Raw genomic sequence first — 13,559 nt, forward strand, 5'->3', positions numbered from 1 at the left:
CCAGCATGGCAGAACTGGGGCTCAAACCCCAGCCCCTGCGCCTGCTTGCTGGCACTTTAATTTGCTGAGCTATTTGTCTGGTTTATAATTCTTTAGTATTCAAGGGGTATTAGTTTCAGGGCCTCCAGAAAATAACAAAATCTGAGGATGTTCAAGTCCTATATATAAAATGGCATAGTATTTGTGTATAACCTATGCTTATGTTCCCATATACTTTAAATGATCTCTAGATAACAAATAATGCAATATAAATGCCATATAAATAGTTGTTATCCTATATTATTAATTAGGGAATAATAACAAGGAAAAAAAGCCTATACATATTTAGTACAAATGCAATATGTTTCCCCTACACAGATTTTTGATCTGTGTGGTTCATTGATTTTGTAGATATTGAGCTGACAGAAGCAGGGCCAATAGAAGCAGCCAGATTTATATAGAATGCTGGTTTCTTCCAGTAAGCCTATACGAAATGGAGCCATATAGTTGTTTCTCTTAGCATAAGCAAGAAAGAAGACACACCATGAAAGAGCCGCACAGTCCAGGAAAACGTCCAGCGCCAGCACTAGTTGATATCTTAGTCACTCTCTCATACTGAGGCACAGTAGTACCCAGTTCTCACAATTTAAAGGAGGGAAGGGTCCATGGCTGGCTGGCTCCAAGCCAGAAAACAACATGGCAGAGAGACAATGAAGGAAGGACTGCTCATATCATGGCTGCCAGGAAGCAGCAGTAGAAGGGAGGAGCAGGAGAGGGAGGAGCATCCTTCCAGGTCATCTCCCAGTGATGTGCGTCCACTTAGTCCCCACCTCTTAATAGTGGGTCAACTGTAATGCCTCCATAATCCAGCCACCTACAAGCCCAGCCTCTGAGCTCTTGATGCTTTGAGAGGACATTCCAGATCCAAATCGTAACAGGGGGAGTGGCAAAGAGAGTGAGCCAGTAGGTGGAACATCCAGTGGGTGCTAAACAGATAAGTCCCATGGAATAGCCAGGTAAAGATACTCTGAACCACTGCCTCCACAGAGAGCTGGCTGCAAACACATCCATTGTCATGAAGTTCTCCACATGCCAACTAGGAGGAGCCCCTATCTGAAGAAGCCTTCAGGCCTGGCAGGAATGCCAGGTTAGCAGGCCAGGCTCTGTGGTTCCTGCCTAAACATGGCCTCCGTCACTTCTGGGAACATTTCAGAATATGAAAGTCTGCACAGAGCAAATACCCTACAGTGCAGCATAACCTCAGACTCTTGACTGCACCAGGGGCCTCAACCATCACAAGTCCCAACCAAGAGGATCAAATTCCTAGAAAAACAGAAAAATAGTAGAAACAAACTCAAAGGAGGAATATGAATAAAAAGAGGTGAAATTGGAAAGAGGCTCAACAGAACTCCCTGGATTGATGCAAATGTTCTATATCTTGTTTGGGTGGTGGTTGGATGAGTATACAGCTATGTAAAAGTCATCAAAGTGAACACATAGGGTGCTGGGGAGATGGCTCCGTAGAATAAGCACTTGCCTGGCAAGCAAAAGGGTCTGAATTCAATCCCTGGTTCTGCAAAAAAAAAAAAAAAAAAAAAAAAACCAAAATGAACACATAAAATCTGTGGGTTTTCTCATATGCTATTTATACTGTCATTTTTTAAGATTTCAAAGAACTAATGTTAAATTTTGCAAAAATTTAAACAAGCAGAAAAAAGACATTATGAAAAATAGAGTCAACAAGGAGCTAGGGAGATGACTCATTTGAATAAGAGCTTGCCTGGCAAGCGCCAGGGCCTGAGTTCAATTCCCGGTTCCGTCAAAAAATAAAGAAAGAAAGAAAAAAAAAAATGGAGTCAACAAAGAAAAAACATAAATGCATAAAATAAAGCATTTTTACTAGTTTCAGTGGAAGGGCACTGATAGGTCTGACTTATAAAGTGTTTTTAAAAACTGAAGAGGTATTGAAATATTAGACCTCTGATTTAATTTAATTAATTAATTTGATTGAAGTTATTATCAAGTTGCCAGGCATGGTGGTGCGCAGCCATTTCCCAGCACTCAGGAAGATGATGTAGGAGGATCACTGTAATTTTGAGGCCAGCCTGGGCATATAGTGAGTGTAGTCAGCCTGAACTACATAGCAAGACCCTGTCTCAAAAAAAAAAAAAAAAATTATAATCATGTTTAAACATATAAGAGAATTTAATAAAATCTGGCCTCAAAAACCAGAACAACAAGATTGAAACTGCTAGTCCCTGAGAGACCTAAGAGCCTAGCATATGTTACCAACTTCAGAGGGAATACAGATAGAGTCAGACCCCTTTTGGGAACTGGATGTCTCACTTGCCACTTTTTCTGAGCTCTAGGTAGCTGTTGCTGTCATCGGAGGAAATCAAGTGGTATTTGGAATGATTTACCTTTACAGACACACTTCATTTTTTTTCAGTACACTGTCCTCTTCTACATTACTTCATTTTTTATTTGTTTATTTGAGACAGGGTCTTGCTTTGTAGTGCAGGCTGTCTTGAAGTCACTATTGTAGCCCAGATTGACCTTGAACTCATGGTGATCCTCCTGCCTCTTCTAAGTGCTCATTTTAAGTTGATCATTTATTTTGGGTCTGAGCATGGTACTTAGCTTACTACAATAAGAGTGCAGCTATTGAATTTACTTCTCTCTTCATTTTTTTTCCCTAAGAGATGGGAAGGAAACAGAGATGCATGTTAATTTATGAATTTTTAGAAATAACCAAGAGTGAGTATATATGAAACATTTAGCACTTCCCTGAAGGAGAAGGCTTTTGCTTCCTCCATGCATGTGTAAGCCAGGCTTCCTGGAAATAAGGCCAGGGACTTGATGCTCACCTGCCAGTCACACAGTTAGTTCACTAGTAACTTGGATCTAACTGTACATAAAAGAAGGAAGATGACTTTAAAAAAAAAAAAAGCAAAAATCTCCTTAGATGCTATTATGTGATACTTACTGAAATCAGACCACTATCTGATTATTTATTAGGAACTGAGAAATTCAGTTTTTACCTACTTCATATATGCTCATATGTAAAGCTGTATATATGAAAGAAGTATTACACTAAACAAATACCCAAAATAAAATTTCATGTACCCAACTCAGCCTCTTAAGAAGGCAGTCTCAAGGATGTGAGGGTGATCCAGAATGCTATAACTTCAGTGTGTGTGAGAGAGATCGAGCGAGAGAGGGGAGAGGGGAGAGGAGAGAGAGGTATTGGGGTTTGAACCCAGGGTCTTTGCACTGAGCTGCATCCTTTACCCTTTTTTTATTTTGAGGGTTCCACTGAATTACTAAATTGCCCAGGCTGGGCTCAAACCTGCTATTTTTTTACTCTAGCCTCCACTTTGTTTTTGGTAGTGTTTCATGTTTTCAGATTTAGAATTCTCAATCTGAACCATGAAGTAACAATGTGCTAAGAAAGCAAAATTAATGAGACCTGTCAAGAGGACATGGGAGTCAACCTGAGAGCTCCAGCTTGAATGATTTGCACAACAAAATAGCTGTAGCATTGGTTTATAGCCCAGTGAGTACAGTAAATATCCAAGAGTCCATAATGATTACTGAATAAAAAAATAAGTAAGTGGGATCAGCCTTTCCTTATAGAATTCCACTTAACAAAAAAAAGAATGAATAGGAGAAATAGGAAAGCCCTGTGACAGCCACAGTAGCTACTGTAGTCAAAATCTACAGAGGGATGCTAAAATTGGTGGGCAAAATTTTAAAGGGAAATGGGCAGTCTATATGATTGCAAAGTATTTTTCTTTAAATATTTATCAGTTATTGTGATTTTTTTTTTCATTTATGTATTTGATACAGGATCTCACTACACAGCTTCAACTTGGCTCATAGTGATCCTCCTGTTTTCAGGGATTACAGGCGTGGGCCACCACACCTGGACTCAGACTCATTCGCAGGCTCAGCACACCCTAGGGGAGGGGCCAGTGTGACTTGTGGGACCAGGTCCCTGCACTTGCTAAAGCAGGCCCTTAGTCTGCTGAGCTATCTTGCCAGCCCTTATGTGATTTTTAATGGTGTCATCCACAAATCCTCTTCAGGAGATGGCACTTAGTTCCTAGGTCCCAAGTGTGAGTCTGTTGACTTAATTCTAGCATGGAGAGAGAAAAATAGTCACTCAAACAAATGATCAAGATTAACCATAGTAGTAATGAAAGATACAGATATCACAGACCCTTTTTCTGATATGACAAGAGCACATCACCTTGAGGGTAAAATCATCAAGCAAGCATCAGATACCTAAATATCTGTGTCCTTCAAAAGTATCAAGGTCATGAAGTTCAGGAACAGACAAACAATCAACGAAGATTAGAAGAGACCTGGAGACATAATAAGCAAATCTCTTGTGATATCCAAAATTGAATCCTATTACAGAACAGAGACATGAATGAGAGAACTGAGAAGTTCACATATTGCCTTATATTTAAGTTAAGTCAGAAAATTTAAGTTCTATCAGTGTTCATCCAAATTCAGTTTGATTGTATAGCAGATGTTACTATTCCAGGAAATCCAGTGAAGGGTGCATGGAAACTACTATCTGTGCACTTGGTTCTAAGTCTAGAATCATTTCAAAAGAAAACATTTGCGAGGTGTGGTAGCATGAGCCTGTAGTTCCAGCTGCTTCAGGGCTGTGGTGGGAGGATCTCTTGAGTATGAGTTTAGTGCTAGTGTGACTGTGCCTGATCCATGGAAACCTTTTTGTTTCAGGGATGATGCAGTGTGTGATTGCTGTCGCAGATAAAGTGTTTGATGCCTTCCTGAACATGATGGCGGATAAAGTAAGCCCCTTCAAAGACTGAACGTGCACCTGCAGTAGAACAGCACACAGGATACTACCTTCTTTTTTAACTTTAGGCCAAGACAAAGGAAAATGAAGAGGAGCTGGAGCGACATGCTCAGTTTCTGCTGGTGAACTTCAACCACATTCATAAGAGGATAAGGAGGGTAGCAGACAAGTACCTTTCTGGTCTGGTGGATAAGTAAGTTCCATTTTCCACTGGTGCTTGTATGCATGTGTGTACATGTTTATGATCTGGAATGAGAAAACTCGTCCTTACATCATCAGTCCGGAAGACAGTGGGGTCAGAACAAAAACTCTGAAGGATGATGTAGCCTTCCTTCTGAATGTCAGTGATTTGCTTCAGAGTCTGAATTTTATTCCAGAAACCTCTGTTAACTCTGAACTATTGAGATTTTTTGGGGGGGAAGTCTTATTATATAGTCCAGGCTGGCCTTGAACTCACTATATGGTTCAGGCTGGCTTTGCACTAATGGCACTCTTCCTGCCTCAGCCTCCTGAGTACTGGGATTATAATTGTATACTACCATGCTTGGTGAGGATTTTTCAGTACCTCTCTTGCTGATAGGAATCATGTCCCTGTATCTCTGAATCCTGTCTATGGTGAGAGGATCCATCATCTAGCCCAAGGTCCAGCCACCAGTCCCTAAGTAGAATAGGTAAACTATGGGCTTCTCAGGAACAAAAACCTATACTGGCCCTCTTCTACTCTGCGTGGTGGGAACCGAAGTAGACCCTTGTGGGACATATGCCCACTTTGATGACAACTTGCCACAGATGTGGAATGCCTGGTCCAAAGAACAGCACCGTCTGAGGGCGAGTCAGCAGCCAGCCTAGGAGCCACAAGAACCAGAACGAGTCTTACACACATATTGCACAGGTCTGAGCAGGTTTTAGAGCAGCGAACCCATGGATGACTTTAAGGTTGCACCAAGGTGCTGCTCCTGTAGCACTGGGACCACCAGATCCCTTGCCTATTATTTTAGGTGTTTTTTTTCTTTAGGGCAGCAGTGGCAAACCTATGGCACATGTGCCACAGGGGGCTGTTTACATCATTGAAAGCTCTAAAACGTTTGCCATCATTGTCTGAGGGTAACATGTGCAAATTTTCCATTTGTGCCATGATATGAGAAATACTGGGGAACCTAGCTGATTACTAATAATTCTCCAGTTAAATTACTAGAATTGTTTTGGGAAGAGAGAATTACCTGACTAGTGTAATCAACACAGCTTGTTATCAGGGTTGAATCAGGCCATTTGGCCTGTGTCTGGCTGTGAGGAATGGAACCTGCTGGGCCTAGGAATCATTTCTGATCAGGCACTATCCACCTCATTGTGAAAAACGTGGAGAGGGCTGGTGACTGCCTGAGGGGTGTCCTGACATGCCACTTTTAACAGCTGTTAGCAGGTATAGTTTGTGCTGGTGCAGGGAAAGATGACTGAGGTGCTTACCCACACCTCCCCAGGGCAGTGCAGACACCTAGAAAAGCTTGATTCCTAGGCCCTAAGAGCCTTCTGTTGGTGTAGGTTTCCCCACTTGCTCTGGAGCGGGACTGTACTGAAGACCATGCTGGACATCCTGCAGACTCTGTCCCTGTCACTGAGTGCTGTGAGTCTCCTGGGTGACCTCGGGCTGCCCAATGCACCCCATCCACCCTGTGTTATGGAGTGCTTCTTAGGTGATTTGTCTGAGACTGATTTATGATATAACTGGTGAATTTGCACGTGGCAGGATGGGGAGGGGCCCAGATCACACCTTGTATTTCCCAGTAAGCTGCAGCAATTCTGAAGGACCATTATGGATGGGACACTGTGGGATGGGGTGGCAAGCATACTGCTCTCGTGGGTCAGAGACTTGGCCATGAATATCACAGAAAGGTGGACTTGAAGAGGACTATCACTGTGTTTGCAGGATATTCATAAGGACCAACCTTACTATGACATCCCTGATGCACCCTATCGGATCACAGTTCCTGACACATATGAAGCCCGAGAGGTAGGCCCCACCTGGTCTCTGCACAAGGGCCATTTTCACCACCACTCCCTGAGTATATCAGGGCAAGTATTCAACTATAGGAGGTCCCTCTGTCACCAGCAGTTAAAGGTATGAGTTGTCTTTGGCCTGTCCCATGGTAAGGACACTTTAGCATTGAGGCCCTGCTGCAGAGGGCAGGGACTAGCCCTAGCCTTGTCTGCCTCCTGGCCTATGATTTTCACATACATTAACTTGGAGGTATACCATCTTTTGCTGTTGTGGTAATAGAGTGACACAGCTTTATCTCCTTTCCCTGACTCAGCATAACTCAGGACCCCTGCTATGACAGGACAGAAACTCAGCTCAGTTCACTTTAGCTCAGCTCCAAGCTCCTCTGGCCTGGGGCAAGGACATGGCCTAATAATGCAGCAGTTACTCTGAACAGGAGCCAGACTGTCACTGGGGAGTTTGTTTGTGCAGTGATGTGGTACTTGTGAGGATATTTGCAATCAAGGACAACCTTCCCTTTAATTACTGACCCAAGACATGTCACACTTTAGCTCCATGATGTAGGTCCTGCCACATAGCCTTGAGCAAGAATTATAGACTACAGTGTATGTGACCTCCTGTACCCTGGATCCTTGGTGTTAGAACATGATCACCAGTAGGGCTACTGTGGCCAGGTAACATAGAATGGATAGCTTAAGGAAGAGAAAATTATTTCCTCACAATTGTGAGGTCTGGGAGTCCCAAGCTCAAGCTGTCTGCATAGGTGGCTGCTCTTCTTGGCATGTAGGTGGCTGGCCTCTCACTGCAGTATGTCTTTCCATTATGTCTCTATATCCTTGGTACCTCTTGGTGTCCAGATTTCCTCTTCTCATAAGGATCTCAGCCAGATTAGATTAGGGCCCATCCTGAGGCCTTTTAATTTAGTCACCTCTTTCAAAGCCCTGTCTTCAAGTGCAGTTTTATTCTGAGGTACTAGGGTTTAGGGTTTTATGAACATAGATTTTTTTGTGTGTGTGAGGGAGGAACCAGTTCAGCCAATGTCAGTCACTGAAACATCCCGGATAGGCTGATTTTAGTTGTTAAAAAGCATTGTCGCCCACTTGCAGAGCATCGTGAAGGACTTTGCTGCGCGCTGTGGAATGATCCTGCAGGAGGCCATGAAGTGGGCACCTACAGTCACCAAGTCCCACCTACAGGTAAATTCATGAAATCATTAAAAGGCAATCTTCGTGTGTGTTTATATTTTTTCTGTTTTTCTTAGTACATGTTTGCAATACATAGTGATTACATTCATTGTGGAGAATTGGTACATGTAGACAATCTCGATAAGTTTCTTTGAGCAGTCCAGAGAGCTTTTACACAAGTCCGGAGCACTCAAAATACAAACAGCACTAGGGTAAATAAGCAGACCAAGAACATCAGTCAGTTTAGAGCCTGAGAGTACTAGTCACTCAATACTAGCATCTCAAGGTGCTGCTCTGTTAGGAGCATTGGTGAGTGACTGTGCTGGTCAGGGCAGCAGGAGGAGAGGTGGCCACCAGGCTGAACAGGCCCAGACCTGACCATCCACACCAGATGAGGTACCAAGTCTGTGGCAGGACTTGGGACTGCTTGTGAAATGAGTAAGGGCTGTGTGATGGGCAGAAGAGGCTGCTGAGAGATAGCAGCAGTGCCTAAAGCTGAGTGCACTGAATGCACATTAGGCAATGTCTAGTAATGCTTTTTGTCTCAGTAAAGCTCTACCTGGAAAAGACTTTACAAAGCTGCATTAGTAGGTACATAGGCGGGTCCTCCCTCCCCCAGACAAATGTACTGGCTTGTAAATGTGGATGACTGGAAGATGAGCCATTGTTCTAGAGACAGAGATAGAACAAAAATGCCAAAGTGTATGAGAATAAAGAGTTGCCTTAAAAAGAGGTCACAGAGCTGAATGTAATGGTGCATAGCTATAATCCCAACACTGGAAGGCTGAGGCAGGAGATTGAAAATTAAAGCCCAGTCTGGGCAGTTTAGTGACTTACTGAGAGCCTGTCTCAAAATAAATAAAGAGCTAGAGCTGTAGCACAGTACAAAGGCCCTGGTTTCAATCCCTAGTACCCCACATAAAGTGTGTGTGAGGCAGATCAAAGATTAAAAGTGCCACTAATAGGAATCCAGGTTAGCAGAGAGCAGGTGTGTTGAGAGGAGCTTGTGAAATTGACCTTATATTTCAAGACCAGTTCAAAAATGTTTTAAGAGTCTGAGCCTGCTAGCTTATGCCTATAATACCGCCTGTTTGGGAGACAGAGACAGGAGGGTTGCAAGTTTGATGCTAGTCTGGGAAACATAGCAAGATCCCAGCTCAAAAAGAGAAAAGAAAAATAGCTTCTTTTGATGTAGAATCCAGGAAGGGTAGAACAGCCAGCTCTAGGAGCCTTTGAGACTGTTTGGAACTGTGGTGTACAAGAACATGGGGCTTGTGTCTAGGGTTGCTGTGAATTCCTCCCTCCTACGAAGGGGTTGAGCAGCAAGGGTAAATGGGACCAGGGGGCCTCTCTGTGGGAGAGACCCACAGGCTAAGCTGGACAAAGCTGCTGGGCCTGGTAATAAGCCACCCCACTATTTGATGCCTTGTAGCTTTCACATTTGCACACTGGAATTCTTTGAACTGAGGCAGTCTTTCCAAGTATTAATATTTGGGAAATGTCTGGTTGCTATTGTTTCATGTAGGCTACAGTCTGAAGAAGGGAAGAGCCCTTTAATGCCTAAATGGTTTAGTGGACAAAAAAGGAGTCACTAGAGAGAACTTTTTGTTTTCCCTAGCATTTTCTCAGCTAAGTTTGACCTAGAAAAGAAGTGGAAAATGACAGAGCTTGAAATGTTCCCCATGGCACCCTATCCTGATCCTGGTTTACATTTTCTGTAGCAGTCCACTTCTTCTGAACTCCCATCATCACACAGCTCTCATTGCTCAGGCCCACTTTCCCCTCCTGCCCCCAGCTTCAGCCTTCTTGTCTGCCCTCATCTGTGCTCAGCAGATTTATTCAGTTTTAATAGCCAATCTGGTCAGTGCACTTCCTTTTAAACTTGATCATTGGCTACTCCCCGTAGCCAGGGGGTCCATGAATGGATTTCTGTGGTGTAGTTTTGTGTGTACGTGCTCATATGTGTTTTCCTATGGGGAATTAGTTTCTGTTGGTCTAGAACCTCCCAGCCACCCACCCCATAACCTTACCCCTATAGGTGGTACTCTATGGTTTGAGCTCCCATGGTCCCCAGAGCAGTCCTTTTTCCCACCTTTCAGCTCAGGCAAGGGTCTCTTTGCTCCATGCCTCTTCCACTGGCCAGCCGGGGTGGCTTAGGTGCTTGTCCTGGGCTTCTGGTGACTGTCTTGGCTGCCTTGGGCAGCAGGAGTACTGTGGCAGTGACCACCACCTGTAACAGGTTCCACCCACACTGCTGCACACAGTGGTCTGAGGGACCAAGGCCTTGTAGCTTGTCCCTAGTGGCCAACAAAGCTCTTGGTAAGAGATAGATACTCAGCAAGGAGTGATCCTTTCCTTTTAACTGTATGACAGTGCACTTCCATGTGACAACCACTGTGGGCCTTGGGCCTTGCCCTCATTCATAGACAAGCAGCAGCTAACCACAGAGGGTCTTGACCTCACAGCTGGGGCATGAGTTGCAGACACAACATTGAAACTTGGTACTTCCTCTACTATTCCACACCTTACTATTTGTCTTTTTTAAATTGGATCTTGCTGTGTAGTTCAGGCTGGCCTTGAACTCACTTTGTAGCCCAGGTTGGCCTTGAACTTGTAGTAATATTCCTTCCTCAGCCTCCCAAGTATGGGATTATAGGTGTATGGAAAAAGCCACCATACCTGTTTTTTTTTTTTTTTTGTACTCCACACCTAATTTATAAAGTTTTATTTTTCCCTATATGTGAAATAGTATGTTTTCTTTGTATTTCAGGAATATCTGAACAAACATCAGAACTGGGTGTCGGGACTGTCCCAGCACACAGGGCTGGCCATGGCTACTGAGAGCATACTTCATTTTGCTGGGTACAACAAGCAGAACACGACTCTTGGGGTATGTACGAACCTCATGCAGAGCAGTGACTCCCTTAATCTGTGGGAACAGCATTACGGGTGGGAGGATTCGAGTTTGTAGTATGTTGTGAAATTCCTTTCCCCACATGTGTTATGTGTATGCGATGTGTTTTGCAGGAATTAAACGATACCCAGTGAGAAATGAGGTGGTGGCCTAGCTATGGCAGTTTAGTAACTTAGCAAGAACCTGGTCAAAATTAAAAATAAAATAAGGGCTAGAGAATATAGATTAGTGCAGAGACCCTGGCAATCCGTAGTACACAATAGAAGACGGGGTGAGGGGGTAGGGGTGGGGCAGCAACAGCAGCATCAATTACAACAGGCATTTCCTTATTGTTGTCTTTAATACATAGATTTATGGAGATCAAAGGTTGATTCATTAATGAGATCAGACTTAGATTTGAGTGTCTGTATACAAAAAAGGAAGAAACTGACCTCTCTTGAACTACTGGTTATTGAACAGCATCATTTCAGTCATTGTTTATGTGGAACATTGACCAGACTTCCTGATAGTTCTAGGGAGCTGGACTCTATGCCTGCACTTCAGCTTCATCTTGTTCTGCTTGAAATTAATTTCAGGGGCAGCAGATTCACAAAGTAGTTCTTTCTGAGTTAAATTAGAGCCAAAAGGTCAGTGAGGATCAGAGCAGGCACTTACATCTAGTGATGAGACTGGCCTGGCAGTGTTGTGTTTTGGCATCTTAACAACCCCAACCCCTACCCATCACCCCCTCACTCAGGACTTGGTTAATCTGAACAGGAGCAGGGTTGTTTAAGCTGTTTATGCTCTGACTTTCTCAGTATCAGGTGTGGGTTTTATATGAGGAGATATAGAGACTGAGGAACTAGGAGAAAGTATAGCAGGACCCCCTGGGACTCAGGCAGGAAGAAAGGGCCTTTTCCTAGGTCTGAGTGCCCTCTAGGCTCCGCAGGGCCAGAGGCAATGCCAGGCAAAACACCTGTCTCCAGACCTCACTTCACCATAAAGCACTCACCTCAAGAGCATTGCACTTTCTCCAAAAACACCAGCCTCAGCACATGTTGCCTGCTGAGCCACGTGCAGCCAGCACTCACAGGCCTTCCTGTATTGAAGGGCACGGGGGGGGGGGGGGGCAGTGCCCTGATCTGGGCCTCTCTACTGCTTGGAGGACACAGGCAGGCCAGAGGCAGAACTCACAGATTGAGAGTGCTTATGACAAAGAAGTCTCTTCAGCTCTTTTTTTATTTATTTTGAGACAGGGTCTCACTAAATTGTTAAGCTGCCTGGACTGGGCTTAAACTCAGGATCCTCTTGCCTCAGCCTCCCAGAGTGCCAGGGCTACAAATGTGTGCTGCCATACCTGACTTTATACCTGCTCTTTAGGGGAGCACACTGAAGTTGAAAGACATCAAGTGCCTTCTCCAGGTCTCACAGATGATCAGTGTCAAGCCAGGTTGGAGTGTAGGTCTGCTTGATGTCACAGGCCACATTGTCTGCACAACAGCTTTTGTTTGTTTGTGTGTGTGTGTATACTGGTTATTGAATTAAGGACCTTGCACTTGCCAGGCAGGTGCTGTACTACTGAGCTATATCTCCAGCCCTCATATTGTCTGCAAAATATGTAAAGAGCTTTTATCTGGGTGTGTGTGTGTGTGTGTGTGTGTGTGTGTGTGTGTGTGTTACTACGTGCTGAACCCAGGGACCCTGTGTATTTTTTGAGATAGTCTCACTACATTGCCCAAGCTAGCCTCAAACTTGCAATTGTGCCTCAGTCTCCACCACACCCAACTATGTGACTTTATTTAATAAGCTAATTTTTATTATTGTATAAGCACCATTTGATTTTCTTCTCACTTGTTTTGTTTTTTCCCCAAATTTGTATTTTATTCTCTAACCTGCTTTATACCTACTCTCCCCAGTAAATAAAATTCCTCCAAATTCCAACAATTTTAGTAGTAGTACTTTTTTTTTAGTAGTAGTAGTATATGTATTTCATAAAGTAAATGGCTTGTGTCAATTTGTAGTAAGTTATGTTGAAGGGAAAATATGTGCTGCTTGACTATATATAACTATAATTATATATATAATAAATGTTATATATGATAAACCATATATATTATGGACCTCATGCTTGCCAGGCAGGTGCTGCACCATGTCACTGAGCTAAATCCCTGGCCCCTTTCCTGGCCTTTGAAATGTGTACCCCTGGCTGAGCAGAAACTACAGAGTAAACAGCAAGGAACGCTGTGGTAGGAGAAGCTCCCCAGCTGCTGAGGTTCTGAGGCCAGAAGTGGGGAGAGCCTGGGAAGCTGAGGCGCACGGAAAGGAGATGTGAAGAAGCGGTTGGCCTTCATGCTCAAGGACACACCTTTCCAGACATTTGGGCAGCTGTTGGATGTTTAAGGGCCCTGCTAACTTTTGCTTCCACCTTCTGTCACCTTGTCATCACGTTCACAAAATGATAATGCCAACTCCCTCCAGAGGCATTTTCTTTTTTTTTTTTTTAAACACATTTTCTATTTATTTTCACATTCCAAAGAGGAAAACAAATACATATGATAACAATAAAATTCTTCATAGGAAAATTTGCATGGGTTTAGGTACACAATTTCTGTATAAGTATAGGCAGACATCATCAGATTTGTACTATCACATACATATGTTATATTCATGTAG

The 13,559-nt window shown here is 43.6% G+C and overlaps 1 protein-coding gene across 1 annotated transcript in view; it reads left to right on the forward strand.

The window, feature by feature from the left end:
• The window catches only part of Pi4ka (phosphatidylinositol 4-kinase alpha), a 205,003-nt gene that overhangs the window by 152,141 nt on the left and 39,303 nt on the right, over positions 1-13,559 (forward strand). Inside the window, exons 20-25 of the mRNA XM_004628165.2 lie at positions 4,735-4,805; positions 4,882-5,006; positions 6,353-6,434; positions 6,738-6,821; positions 7,916-8,005; positions 10,764-10,883. Of these exons, the coding sequence (XP_004628222.2) occupies positions 4,735-4,805; positions 4,882-5,006; positions 6,353-6,434; positions 6,738-6,821; positions 7,916-8,005; positions 10,764-10,883 (572 nt within the window). The remainder of the gene's footprint in view (positions 1-4,734; positions 4,806-4,881; positions 5,007-6,352; positions 6,435-6,737; positions 6,822-7,915; positions 8,006-10,763; positions 10,884-13,559) is intronic.

Source organism: Octodon degus, unplaced genomic scaffold (assembly GCF_000260255.1).
Source record: "Octodon degus isolate 3935 unplaced genomic scaffold, OctDeg1.0 scaffold00021, whole genome shotgun sequence".
NCBI lineage: Eukaryota > Metazoa > Chordata > Mammalia > Rodentia > Octodontidae > Octodon > Octodon degus.